The 15000-nt window shown below is 41.3% G+C and overlaps 1 protein-coding gene across 2 annotated transcripts in view; it reads left to right on the plus strand.

The window, feature by feature from the left end:
- The window catches only part of LOC128621045 (probable E3 ubiquitin-protein ligase MID2), a 15085-nt gene extending 7238 nt beyond the window's left edge, over positions 1–7847 (plus strand). The window contains exons 2-5 of one of the 2 annotated variants that reach the window (XM_053646522.1): positions 2801–3455; positions 4265–4312; positions 4448–4657; positions 6770–7847. In XM_053646522.1, coding sequence (XP_053502497.1) covers positions 3038–3455; positions 4265–4312; positions 4448–4657; positions 6770–7290 — 1197 coding nt within the window. In that variant the 5' untranslated portion in view covers positions 2801–3037 and the 3' untranslated portion in view covers positions 7291–7847. The remainder of the gene's footprint in view (positions 1–2800; positions 3456–4264; positions 4313–4447; positions 4658–6769) is intronic. The other variant, XM_053646521.1, reaches the window with a different exon arrangement.
- Positions 7848–15000: the final 7153 nt, after the last annotated feature.

Consider the following 15000-nt stretch of genomic DNA (forward strand, 5'->3'; position numbering starts at 1 on the left):
TCTTACAGTCTGTCGTCTTACAGTCTAACGCCTTAGTGTCTAACGTCTTACAGTCTGTCGTCTTACAGTCTAACGCCTTAGTGTCTAACGTCTTACAGTCTGTCGTCTTACAGTCTAACGCCTTAGTGTCTAACGTCTTACAGTCTGTCGTCTTACAGTCTAACGCCTTAGTGTCTAACGTCTTACAGTCTGTCGTCTTACAGTCTAACGCCTTAGTGTCTAACGTCTTACTGTCTAACGTCTTACAGTCTGACATCTTATAGTCTAACGCCTTAGTGTCTAACGTCTTACAGTCTGTCGTCTTACAGTCTAACGCCTTAGTGTCTAACGTCTTACTGTCTGTCGTCTTACAGTCTAACGCCTTAGTGTCTAACGTCTTACTGTCTGTCGTCTTACAGTCTGACATCTTATAGTCTAACGCCTTAGTGTCTAACATCTTACTGTCTGTCGTCTTACAGTCTAACGCCTTAGTGTCTAACGTCTTACAGTCTGTCGTCTTACAGTCTAACACCTTAGTGTCTAACGTCTTACTGTCTAACGTCTTACAGTCTGACATCTTATAGTCTAACGCCTTAGTGTCTAACGTCTTACTGTCTAACGTCTTACAGTCTGACATCTTATAGTCTAACGCCTTAGTGTCTAACGTCTTACTGTCTAACGTCTTACTGTCTGACGCCTTACTGTCTGACGTCTTACAGTCTAATGTTTTACTGTCAATTGGGAATTGTAGTTGGACACAGATTTCGGCGTAGACATAGCAAACCTCCCCTCCAAAGCACTACCTCTGGGAGTGATCTTTCTTCTAGGCCTCCCCTAGACCCAGTAGACTTGATACAGTCATGATCAGCACATCATGGACTGGTACTCAGCACCTTTCCTCAGGTTCATAGCCTTCCCAGTCTGTCAGGTACTGTAGCTTACCCTCTCTGCACTGTGAGTCTAGTATCTCCTTTACAGTGTAAGCTGGCTCACCTTCAGTGTCCAAGGGAGGAATGCCTTCTGCGATAGGACCTGGAGTGACTGGTTTAAGGCAGGAAATGTGAAAGGAGCGAGCTAGGCGGCTGTAGCCTGATGGCTCCAGCTTGTAATTGACATTGTTTATATATGGGAGAACTTTGAATGGGCTAATGTTTCTGCATCCTTCCGTGACCCGTGGGTTTTTGGTGGAGAGCCATACCTGACCACCTGGTGTGTAGTTAGGTGTTTCTCCATGCCATCTGTCTGAAAATTTCTTGGTGACTTGGGCTGCATGCTGTAGGTGTTGGTGTGCTTGTATCCACACCTGCTCACTCCTCAATCTCCTTTTTAGCCCTTTCGACTTGCATGGTAGCATGGGTATTGTAGCCTGATGTCAGACTTACAGAGATGCCCAGTTTTTGAATGATACCCCTCCACACATGAGAGGTGTACTGGGCCTCCCAGTCACTCACTATGTCTTCTGGGCTGCCAAAGTACCAAAACACATGATTGAGGCTGATGGCATTCTGGGGAGAGAAATCAGGCATTGGGACATGGAAAACTGGTCCAAGATCACCATGATTGCTGTTCTGTTCCCCCATTGTTCTGCAATGGGGAACGCCACTTATGAAGTCTATTTCTAGGTGCAACCATGGTCTTTGGGGTGTAGATAGCAGGAGGCGCTTGCCTGCTGGCAGTGTGCATGGTACTTTGGCTCTTACACAGATAGAGCAGGATGAAATTAATCAGTTTATGTTTTTGAGCATCTATGGCCACCAGTATTTGCCTTGCAGAGGTTGGTGTGTTTTGTGAGTGCTGTGGTGTCTCATGGTTGGGGAGGTGTGAGCCCATGTGATTAACTCGTCCCGTAGAGAAGAAGCCACAAATTATTTCCCTGCTGGGCACTGAGTGGGGATCCCCACTTCTGGAACACCCTTAATCTCCTTGTCAATGTCCCAGGTGTTCCTACAAAACGTGATTCTGGTAAGATGCACTACTCAGAATGTTCTCGAGGAGGCACTGGATACATATGGGAGAGGGAGACTGTTTGTTGGTGGTGTTCTTGGATCCTGAGCAATAGGAGAGGCTGAAATTGAAACAAGCAAAAAAGCAGTGCCCAGCATGCCTGATGAGAGTTCAGTCTCTTGGTGAACTTTATATGTAACTTCCTGGTCCCCTTTTTTTAGCAGGGAAGTTAGTGGGAACGCTATACTGCTGAAAACCCTGTATGAAACCCTACTGATAGAAATTGGCGGAGCCCGAAAACCGTTGCGACTGTGGTTGGTACTGGCAAGTTTGTTACTGTTGCGATGTTGTCCTGGTCCATAAGGGCCCCCTCTGGCCCTATGATGGTCGTCTTCGCAACTTGTCTGTTCTTGATCAGATCATCAAAATGAATGGAAATGCCAATCAAGGAATTGAGGGTAATCTGGTTAAGGCGACATGCCAGTTAAGTGAGTAGTTCCTAGTTCAGCCCTTGATGATGGGCAACCTTGAGGGCTGGCTAGTTCCAGCCACTGCCTGTTGCCAATGTGAGGAATCTGAGAGCATGTTCAGCAGCGCTCTGGGTACCTTGTTTTAGGGTGAGGAGTCGCTCTCTAGTCTCTTTGCACTCAGGAGAATGGTAAAAGTCTCCCTGAACAAGCTGTAGGAAGTGATCATAGGAGACGGTGTGCTCTCCCCCTTGGTTCCAGACAGCCGTAGTCCATGCTAGTGCCTTATCAGTTAGTAGGTTGATAAACTGGGTGACTTGGTACTATCCGGGACCCCCTCTTGACGTTGTTACTGCAAAGTATTGTGTGCAGCAAAGTAAAGTGAGCACTGAACTATGAAACCCTTGCAGCCTGCAGAGTCACCAGTGTAGTTCTTGGGACAAGCGAAGAGCAAGGAGAAGAGCAAGGAGAAGAGCAAGGAGGCAGCTGGTGGCGTTAGAGTTTAGAGTTTTAGTTCTCAGAATTATTTACACCTAGAAAATTACAGAATTAAAAAAAAAGTCAAATCTACCTCTGTAAGAGAGAATGAGATGTAAAGTGTGTGTGTGTGTGTGTGTGTGTGTGTGTGTGTGTTCAGTACCACACTAATGAAAGGAAGATATCCTCGCTGCAAAACAGCCAACCCATCGCAACAGTCACTTGACCATGAAGAAGAGAAAGAAGAAGATGACATCACTTCTTCCTCATGCCCATTATGTGGGCGTGTATTTGACGTGCCCCTCCTCCTACCCTGTGCACACACTCTATGTGGGCGGTGCTTAACAGAGAAGGCAAGGTTAGATAAACGCAGGTCTGCATTAAGAACTGCATCCCAGGGGTCTCATACGATCTGTGCCGTCCTCTGCCCACGCTGTTGCCATGGCATTGAACTGCCCTGTTCTGATTGGTCGAGTGCTACTGCATGCCTGCCCCTTGACCCCACAGTGGTCTTTGATCCGGGATCTGGCACACAGGAGGAGGATGAGAAAGAGGAGGAAGTCAGGAAAAAAACAGCACAGAAACCAGGTGAGATTGTCCAAAGGACCCTTAAAGAACCATTTTTTTCTAATAGACTATGTATTAACTCCTGAGGGTTCCTCTAAGTGAACCATTCAAAGTTGTATGTAGAACTCAACAACAATGTTTCCTGTTCAGAAAGTGTTCCAAATAGAACCTGAGAACAAATAGGGAACCCTGGAGAACCCTGTACAAGTACCACTGTAGTGGCAGGTTCCTATACAGAGGAGAACCTTTTCTGGAAGCCAAGATCCTTAAATTATCCAATTAACCCTTAAAGAACCCTACCCTTGAAGAACACTTTAGTTCTAAGAGTGTGTGTAATAACTGGGTAAGAGTGAGGTACAAATTCCACATTAATGCTCATTATTTCCTTAGTAATATGTAGAACCTGCCAGGAGTTTAACATTTATGTTCTTGCTACTTGAGGTACACGTTCTTAGAAAAAAATGGGTTCTTTAATTGTTTTTTAAGGCTACGTAACATAAGTAAGGGTTCTAAAAAAAGTGTTCTACTTGAAACCCTTTCTGTTAAACACTCTATTCTAACGTTCTGTATTCTTCAAGGTTTCTTTGTAAGAAGTAAAAGTGCTCAGCTTGGAACTCGGAACCGCCTCTGATAGGGAGACGGTTATAGGGTTCTATATTATTTAAATGTTCACTGGATAATGAAGGGTTTTAATTAAGGCTACATAAAAGGGTCAAGGTGGAACTCTTTCTGATAGTCAATCACTCAGATGTAGGGTTCTACTTACAACATGAGAACCCATGTGTAAGTGATTGTATGTGTGCTGTGTGTTTGTTTTGTTTCACCTGTAGGAGGCGACGTGGATCTGTCCGAGGAGGAGATGGAACGTTCCGTCTCAGGTAAAGAGTGATCTGTAAACAGCGTTCTGATCAATAAATCACTCAATCAACAAACAAACAAATAACAATTAAAATCATTAAATAAATGTGTATTCAGCCATGTCTAATTTTCTCCTCTCTGACCTTTGACGTCAGGTCTACTCTTTGCTCTAGATGCCTCCTCCATAACCCCGCCCCTCCAGCTCACTAACTCCGCCCTCACAGTCACCTTCAAGGACTCTGGCACTCAGGCTGGAGGTCGTGACCTCTGTGCATCTCTCCCTCATGTGTGTGCTGATGTGGAGATCCACAGAGGACAGTACTACTGGGAAGTCGATGTGTGCAACAGCACCCTCTACCGCATTGGTAAGGAATAAAATACACTAGCCTTGCACATTAAATAAATAATAACTTTATTTCATCTGTAGTTAAAAATTTATGCAAAATATTTCTCAATTGATTACAATTTTTTTTTTTCAAGTGTCTGGAAAGCTGCTATAAGTGATCAGTTTGTGATGTTTATTAACAAACATTTTAAATTGTATTATATATAAAAATCTGTCAATTCTATAAAGCTTTTATAGAGTCATTTATATAATTAGTTATACTTTTTTATAAATCTAATAAAAGGTAAAAAGTCTAACATTTAAAAAGAAAACATTAAGGTGTAAAACTATGAGTCTTTTATCAGAAATCTGTCATTAAAAATAAATAATACAAAATATGCAAACTGTACTAGACAAACGTACGTTCAAATGAAAAATAAAAAGCTCAAAAGCCAGCGCTTAATAATCGTTGCAGAGTTTTGGACCAAACTGTATAAAAATACATTTTAGTGTTTAATCTAGATATTCAGAAGAAATGAATGAGCTATAATTTAGGGTTTGTTCTGTAAACTTGTCCAATGAATATACACACTGTTAGAAAGAAGACTTCTTTAAAGGTTCTTTGTATAATTAAGAGCTTCGTAAGAGGGTTCTCCCTGGAACTCTTCCTGATAGGGAAAAGGTTCTTTGAGAAAAGGTTCCAACACTTTCCTAACATGGCAGGTTTTTTTTTTATGGGGAACCTTAAAAACCTTTAAACATTTTGTGTAAATTAATTAATTAATGTTTAATGTACGGGTCATTCTTAATGTTTTTTGGGGGTTTTTTTTAAACGTATTTCTATATTTTATTTCATTTTAATAATCCCTGACATGGCAGGGGGAGCTTCTCTGTAAAACTTTGAAGGATTCCCCTTTTTTTAAAAAAAAAAAAAAAAAAAAAAAACCCTTCCATGTCAGGGAAATACAAATATATGTTTATAGGTAAAGGTTTCCATTTTACACACCAGCATGACATGATGTGAGACTACCTTCCGTTTGCTCGCAAAAATTCTACTTTCTTACAAAACCAGCACAATATCAAGCATGTCATTAATGTTCCTGTGATTTACTGAGGTACAGATCAGAACATTTCAGGGATCAAGTTCAGTCACTGTAATAAACTTTACTGCCACCCAGTGGCTGTGTTACTCTGTCAGCAGGCGTGTTGGATTAGGGCTGGAATTAAACCCAGTTACATGGGTTTAGAGTTACAGAGTGTAGAGTCCATCAGTGAGGTCAGGACCAGGTTGTTCTATTCTCTTCCATCCACTCGCATAAACACACAGATCAGTTTTCACACGATCATAAAAATGTCCTGAAACCTGTACAGCAAGAGAAACGAGAGAAACAGAGAGAAACAGCGAGATCCAGCGAGAGACAGAGAGAAGCAGAGAGAAATGGAGAAATATATAAACCGAGAGAAGCAGTAGGAAACAGTGAAAACGGAGAGAAACGGTAAGAAAGAGAGAGAAATGGAGCGAAACAGAGAAATAGTGAAACATTGAGAAAAAGATAGAAAACATTTATTTAATGCATTTTTTTAAACGTTCCTTTTAATATAATTTAATTTTCATTCTTAATTTCTATTTATATATATATATATATATATATATATATATATATATATATATATATATATATTTTAATTGAATGTTCTACATTTTATTTCTATTAAGCCGATGTGAGGCATTTCATTCTGTTTATGAACACTACTTATGTTCCTGTATGTGGTGATATATTGTATATAAGAGATAAAATCCCAAATTAGCCAAAAATAATTGAACAGCAGGTTCACATGTAAGGAAAAATAATCACAACAATTTCAATGATAATGCAAATGAATATGTAGGTATATGTGTAAGGTAAAGCCCCAGATACTGAGAACATCGGCCGAAACAAAGGACAAATTAGAACTTGCTTAATATTATTGAGTACTTCATAAACTCTGTCTGCTGTTATAGGCTTGACATTTAAAAAAAAATAAAAGTCGCAGAGCAACACAGTGTCAAAAATACCAAATTAAAGGTCACATAATTACCTTTGCTACCATACTCTGTATTGTCCAATTAGAAATGTGTACTCATGTTAGCCACGCCCCATCTCTCCTGCAGGTGTGAGCTCATTGGCTGGTGGTGACGCGTGGTGGTTTGAGAGGCGTGGCTCTGGATTCCACGCTGTGTTTGATGGCAGACGCGAGCTCCTTCCCTCAATCCCGCCACAGCTTAAAACAGTGGGCGTGTTCTTAAATGTGGGTGGGGCTTCCCTCACCTTCCACAACCCGTTAACAGAAGAACTTCTTGCCGCGATCCCGTCCATCTTCACTCCTCCTCTTTGCCCTGCATTTCAACTGGGCCAGGGAAGGCTGAAGCTCCGCCCAGGCCTGCCTCCACCCAACCACGTCTTTCTGAGCCGCAACTCAGCCTATCGGGGACCCGAAGGGGCAGGGCGCGGGCGGTGGAGGCGGGACGTTGCGTTTGGGTCAGTGAGGGTCGTGATACAGAAGTTTGAAGAAATGTCAGTTTCGGATTCCGATTCGGGCCTGATGTCCAGCTGTAGCTCCGACTCCACCCTGGCCTCCATCCCTGACCCGAGTCCGGAAACTTCCGCATCTCGTCCAGCGCAAGAACGCTGAAGAACCTGAGAGTGTCTTCTACTGGCTATTTCATAATCATCTGCAGAAGATAACAAGCCACAAACTTCTCCATGGCTCCCTGTACACTATCACTTCTTCATCTTATTCATCGTATCTGCAGTGCTAACAGTGCGTGAGCGATATCTGAGGTCGTCTGTCACGTTCTGTCAAAACACTTCTGCTTCACTGCGTAAATACAATGATAATTAACACTAGCACCCTCGTCGCCTAACCAGCTAGCTAATCAACAAATAAATAAATAAACATAAATAAATAACCTAGCTACGCATGTTTATGTGTCCTTAAATTTGTGCTAAAAATCCTGGATGTTGACATCATTTGCATTTTCGGTTCACGCTCAAAAATCAAAACACAGTGAAATCCGAGACTTTGCAAAGTGTGCATAAAAATCTGGAGTCGTTAGAGTCAGTCCCTTCAGGACCACAGAAACGAGCGCAAAATCAAGCAAACTCTGCGGTATTCAGAGGAGCTCGCAATTTTTCAAAATGACCTCAGATTTTCTGCAGACTCGGGCCGAGACGTGTTGCGCGATGTCATCACAACGTGCGTTCGATCAAAGCGCTCTTTGATTCACGTGCGTCGAACGTGAGTACAGCTAAAAGGTCTCATTGACCGGCAAACATGGTTGTGAAAGGGCGAATTCGAATCGTTTTCCGCAAAAACGCACAAAAAACTCATATAAATAATAAAGCCGCGGCAACATCATAAAAAAAGTCTATGAAATCCTGTACGGACTGTATAGTGTCCGTGAATGAAGACGTAATCGATCACAGGCGAGCTCGGTGAGCCGGAGGTGAGCTAACTCTGGAGACGAGGACCTCTGGTGGTGTGGAGTGGCATTGTCAGCTCAGCCTGTGACATCTATGATTTAATGAAATAAAAAAGAAGGAGAATGTCTTTATACGCTCTGCAGTGATTGCAGTACCGTCCTGTATGATTAATCTAGGCGTTGCAGGTGTTCCACACGCATGATTCCTCACAAACTTCCAAACAGAATTAGCACAAACTCTCAAAACAATGCTAACACTTAGTTTAGAGTGGAGTGTACGCCACTGCACGTGTTTCAGTTTTTCTAAATGGTACAAAATGGGTTTTTCACAGAGATCTCTAGCAAGAGTGGATGAACCCTGCAGTTTATTCAAACGGACATGCAGAAGTGATGTAACGATGTCACGGCTGTATGCGTGAGAAATTATAGAAAACACGCCTGTTGCTGCAACTAATCCAGCGAGATTTTCCCATGAACGCTCTGTGGCAGTTTGAGCTTCCTCCCTGTTTGGATTTTACCTGACTGAAATCGCACCCATGTGCTGTTCCAGATTGAGTCGTGGTCCGATGAATGGCTCAAAATGTCCGACAGTCAAAATTGTCTCCGAAGAAGCGGAAAATTAGCTGCGTGTGAACTGCGACTTGAGTAAACGACTGTTAGAGCGCTGTCATGACTTTATCGTAAACAAATGTGGAAGTCATTTTCTGTGTAAACACAAACTTCAGGAACTGTGTGTGTGTGTGTCGGGGGTGGGGCCCCCACATGGGCATGGGCATGTCCCCACAAGAACAGGAATATCTGACAGTTTTGACTTTGTGGGGACATTTGCAAATCTGCAAAGTGTGTTTAAAAAGCTGAAAGTTTCCTTTTGGTTACTGAGGTTAACAAACATGTCTGTGTGTGTGTGTGTGTGTGTGTGTGTGTGTGTGTGTGTGTGTGTGTGTGTGTGTGTGAGTGTGTGTGGTGCCCAGTTAATTATTTAGGTGATAGATGGACGTATGGCACGCTCATTCAGCTCATTGTTTTTATTTGGTTCCAGAGAAACAGGATGCAGTCAGTCCGAAAAGCGAGAAACTCCTGAGAGTGTGTTTTAAGTTTCGGCACTCGCATGTGGAAATGATTTACGGTGATCTGACGACAGCGATGTTACACACATTCATTCATTTTATTTCCTTAATCTGTTCCAAGACAACTTATCATAACCTATTACTGAGCTGCATACACACTTAGTCACCCTCTGTGTGTTTGTGCGTGTGTGTGTGTGTGTGTGTGTGTGTGTGTGTGTGACTCGATGTCTGGACTTGATAAACACCTCATGGCGTCAGTTGTGGTGTGTGTTTGAGAGAGCGGATATGTGAGTGTTTGTCATACCCTAACCATTTCCAAACACTCAGTCTCGTTTATCTTTATCTTTCAATAAAGTTGTGTATAAATGTTTTTGTGGCCAAACTGAACTTACAATTCCCAGCAGATTTACTTCTAACTTTTCTTCGTGCTCACGTAAATGCCAATCAACTGTAAATTATGACGCGTGTTCACATTGCAGCTGATTTACATGTAGCCACGCCCACAAATCTCCATAAAAGGCCAGGCTCACAGAAAGCTAAAAACGGCCTACCTCCTTTTATAGGGTGCCATTACTTTTTGTGTGTGTGTGTGTGTGTGTGTGTGTGTTTATTCATGGAATTGTTTGGAATCAAATTTGTTCACATCCAGCGTGATAAATGAGGTGAATGTGCTGTTTGTCCCACATTTAATGGATCAGCGGAGACGTGTTCAGTGTGTAGTTTCCTTCTTTAGATTTGCACTCAAGAGACAAAGCTAATGTTGCTAACAAGTCATGGAAGCTTATGGCCTCCAGTTTAGCATTGTGAAAGCTGATATCGTGTGTCTCGGTGAAACCATTAGCACGTAAATACTTTCGTCAAATACCAGAACAATTCTGTATTAATGATCATCTGAATCACTTCTACTGTACAAGCTCCTCCCTTCAGAATTTAGGCCACACCCTCGACCAGAGCCTGTGGTGTAGCGGTACCATGAAGTGTACATCATTTGTACCTTTAATTCATATCTTTATAACTTTAAATTATAACTTAAGGTAAATAATTGCGCCTTACTTCAGAGCACTGAAGTACCTTTAAATCTTTACTTTAACAGGCTGGTAATTTAGGCTACACCACATACACGTTCACAGGTAGAACATACAGACTACAGGTAATAAAGGTGTACGTTTCATGGTACCACACCAACAGTAAGTGAAAAGTACTACTTAGTACCTTTATTTCTGAAAGTGTAGACAGTGACAGACCTGGAAAACAAAAAAGACCAAAAGAAAGAAGTGAAAATTTGACCCTGAGTTTCTTTAGTGTCCAGACTTCCGCTCGGAAATAAAGGTACCAAAGGTACCAAACTGTACTTTTCCTAGTTGCTGTGTTGTGGTACCATCAAGAGTACAGTACCTTTATATCTTTAAGACTGGACTTTTTGCAGAACCTTCACGAAGGTACGTTTAAAGCTTTACTCATTAAAGTTGCACTATATTGGTGTAAACATACAGAAAATGTACGCTTGATGACATCACACCAGCAACGACGAGTGGAAAGTACCATTAGTGTGAGCTGATTTTGGATCCTCTGAGTTCCTAATGCCTTTGTTTAAATCCAGTCTGGACCTGAAAAGCAGCTCGGGATAATTCTTACTTATTTCATCAGGTTGTTTTTGTTTTGTACGTCTGTAAACGCACCAAAGTGTACTTTTCCTTGGTGCTGGAGTGTAGTGGTACCATCGAGTGTACACCTTTTGCACCGAAACACCTTTAAAACTTTACCTTAAAAGCCCATTAAAGATGCGACACACACTTTAACAGATAAAAAATACACCCTTACAGATAAAGGTTCTTCAATTGTTCTTTACAGTACCATAGATTCTTCAAAGAACCTTCTTGTCAAGAACCATTTTTCACTGTATAGGGTTCTTGAGTTGAGCTGTATGGTTCTTTGCAGATTAAAGAAGTCCTTTATAGTCCATTATAGGTTCTTCAGAACAGTGTATTGGTTCTTCAAGGTGCCGTCCCTTAACAGGTAAAATGAACTCTAAATAAAGTTCTTTGTGGGACTGGAAAAGGTTCTCCTGGCATTACTTTGGTTCCTTAAAGCACTTAGAGGACGTATGATTGATAAAAATGGTTCCTTGTGGAACTATGAAGAACCATTTGTGGGTTCTTTACAGATGGTTCTCTGAAGAACTTGAGAGTAAAAGGTTATTTGTGCCACTTGAAAGGGTTCTCCTATGGCATCAGGCTGAAAAACCCTTTTCGGTTCTAACTGGAACCTTTATTTTTAAGTGTGGTTTTCACCGTTCACCAGAAGTTTAGCCTGTTGAATGAAAAAGTTGAAGAATTAAAGAAACTTTGACCAAAACATTATTCATGGTGCAAAAAAAAAATGTTCGCATGGTTCTAAATGATTTAAATACGATGTCTGTGTTAAAAATAAAGAAATCAGCACTCTGGGAAGCTCAGGGTAAAGTTTATTGCTTCCTTTTGTTTTGAGGGTTGTCTTCTTGCGGGATGCACACACACACACACACACACACACACACACTACACATTACTTTAACTGTTTTTGCATAGAAATTATAAAGTAGAAGCACTTTTAAAAAAAAAAAAAAACCCCAGAATCCATGGGGAGTGTGGAGGGGGAGGGGGGTGTAAACTTTTGCACTGTGTCCCCTAATAGTGAGGTGATATGATTTCGGTAGCTCCACCTGCGGTAATGGTGGGGAAGTGACTGTTACGTGAATACACAAAGGCCGGGCCTCATTATTGATAAAGGGCATAATTGGTCTCCATTTTGTTCCAGTTTGCTTCTCCAGCTTCCTTAATCAATCACCGTCCGGCGCGCGCGCGACGAGCTAATAACTAACTCCGGTTAGCACCTCGTGATTAAATGCAAACAGGCCATCATCGATGCCCATTCTCACGCGCTCTGAACGGAGCGGATGGGGGCGCGAGAGGGTGTGAAAACGCCTTCACACACACACACACACACACACACACTTTCTCCCCTGCGCCCTCGCGCGCATGATGGGGAAATGTCCGTGAAAAGCGACACCTTGCAGCAGCATGCACCTTATCGGTAAACTGTCAACTCATTTTGAAAACACTAACACACACACACACACACACACACACACACACACCCTCCAGTGCCATTTGCTCGTGTATATTGTGATGGAGAGCTGAATGGATATTTAACGGTTCCGTTTCGGTCTGTCTCACATGTCTGTTTAGACTCATGCTGATAAACCATTTGGTGTTAATGCAACGAGATCGTGAGAAAAAACGCCCACACACACACACACACACACACACACACACACACACACACACATCAGGAAAATGATAGAGGATGAAATAAAACAGAATTTCATATTCACTCTTAAAAATAAATAATCCAATTATAAACTAAAAAAAAAAAGGTGTTCAGCCTGATGCCATGAGAACTCTTTTAAGTTGCACTGAGAACCTTTTACTCTCAAGTTCATCAGAGGACCCTTTATTTTCACAGCAGTGCCACAAGGAACCATGTTATCGCAAGTTCTCTTAAAACCAAAAAAAAAAAAACACCCTTAGTTATTGCTTTAAGGAACCAAAGTAAGGTTCTTAAGAGTGATGCCAGGAGAACCTTTTCCAGTCCCACAGGGAACCTTATAGTGTTCATTTTAACCTGTTAAGGGGTGATACCTTGAAGAACCAATACACTGCTCATGAAGAACCTAGAATGAACGATAGAACTACTTTAATCTCCGAACAACCATACAGCTCAACTCAAGACCCCTATGAACAATGGGTCTTGACAAGAAAGTTCTTTGCAGAACCTATGGTGCTGTAAAGAACCATTAAAAACCTATTTTATTTACCTAAGTGTAAATAAATGAAGGTTCATCTAACATTTTACTGAAATTAGGGTTCCAGCGATTTAGTGGTTTAGTGATCTTTGCAACAAGCTTCCTGATGAACAGAGACACCTCTAAGGGTTCTAAGGGTTCCATCAATAAGAGAATAACTCAATCTAACCTCAATGACTCTGAAAGTCCGAATAATGAGATCTTAATGATTCTCCTGTAATGATGGTCCTCTAATGTTCGTACTGATGCATTACCCTTTTATTTTGCATAAAAATGCTAACTATAAAAGCAGCACACTTCAAATACTTCAAACCTCCAAATATGAAACCCCACCATAAACTCACCCAGTGATTCAGAGATGATTTATTATTCATGAACTTACAGCTTCTGGTATCTCAGGACTTCCCAATACAGTGACATGCTCACTGAGGAACCTGAGCCCAGGGACGGATGATATAGCAGAGCGGAAAGGTAAAAATAAATAAATAAATAAATAATGTATTGAAATAATAATAATAATAATAATAATAATAATAATAATAATAATAAAGATGTAGTCTCTTATTTTGCCATGACTAAGTGGAGTATCCAGAGTTTTATGCAATAAAGAATAAAAAGTAAGACTACATCACATATCTGATATCTGTTGTGCAGTAGTTTCTTTAAGAAATCCACTGAAGGAAAGAACACAGAACATTTACTTAGACATTACTAGAAAATACTTCATATTTAAAAGATCCGTAAACATTCAAAATAAGTAAATAGAAAACAAACAAACAAACAAACAAACGAAGGAACTATTTTTGGGGAAACAATGCTAAAATTTTTAGTAAATGAAAGTCGTTTTTCAGTGCAGGTTTAGGGGTTAGGTTACACTTTATTTATTTATTTATTTATTTTTGATATAAAAAGGTGTTCACAGCGGATGCCAATGACGTCATCTGACCGAAAAAGACTTTTTAAAAGGGAAAGTGCACAGGTCGTCCCCCCCCCGGCCCCGCTGGTGGCTGTGTGTGTTGTTGGTGTGGTTGTTGACCCCCTGGCGGAGTTTATTGCCCGGTTCCTTTATCATTTAGCGCGTTATTCTCTGCTCCGTGTTTAGCATGTGCATGGATGGAAGGTTCCGGAACGGAGCGCGAGACACAGGCTCCTCCGATCCACAACAACAACAAAAAAAAAACCTGCCCCTCTCCCCCTCCCCCTCCCACCCCCCTATCCTTCCAGTGCGCGTGCTCGTCCCCCCAGGGCGTTTACAGCTCCATTATTTCATTTTATGATTTTACTATTCCATTATTCCGTCAAGAAAGGGGAGAGGATGAAGGGATGAAGGGATGAAGGGGGAGTGGGGGAAATGACTCCCTGACCTCCTACAGAGAACCAAGTCACAGCCAAAGAGAACTTCTAATCACCTAAAACACCTTCATTAGCAACCATTATCCATCCATGCATTTTCCGTACCGCTTATCCTTACAGGGTCACGGGGAACCTATCCCAGGGGTCATGGGGCACAAGGCGGGGGACACCCTGGACGCCGTGGACCCAGTATTATTATTAGTAGTAGTAGTATTAGTAGTAGTAGTAGTAGTGAAACAGACAGGTTATTATAGACACAGAAAACACCACAGTGAAATAAACAACAGAAAAAAAGATAAACCACCCGAAATCCACCTGAAAGACTGAGACATGTGCATACAGTGTCTTACTTCCTGGGGAAAAAAGGTGAACAAAACAAAAACAAACAAATAAGAAAAGTGCACTGATTTATCCTAGAGATTCTCATTACATAATAGAGTGGGCTTCTTATATTTCTCTTGCATTTGTATAATTACCAATAAATAAAACTTCTACAGAAATAAAGAAAAGGTTCTCTAGAGCCACGCGTTTGGATGAAAGTTTCTTTAATTCTTTAACATTCTTTTTTTATTCATCTTAACCTGAAAAATCTCCAAAAAGTCCATTAAGATATATAATATATATACACAAATAAATAAATAGTTCTGTTTAAAAAA

The sequence above is a fragment of the Ictalurus furcatus genome, chromosome 17 (genome assembly GCF_023375685.1).
Source record: "Ictalurus furcatus strain D&B chromosome 17, Billie_1.0, whole genome shotgun sequence".
NCBI lineage: Eukaryota > Metazoa > Chordata > Actinopteri > Siluriformes > Ictaluridae > Ictalurus > Ictalurus furcatus.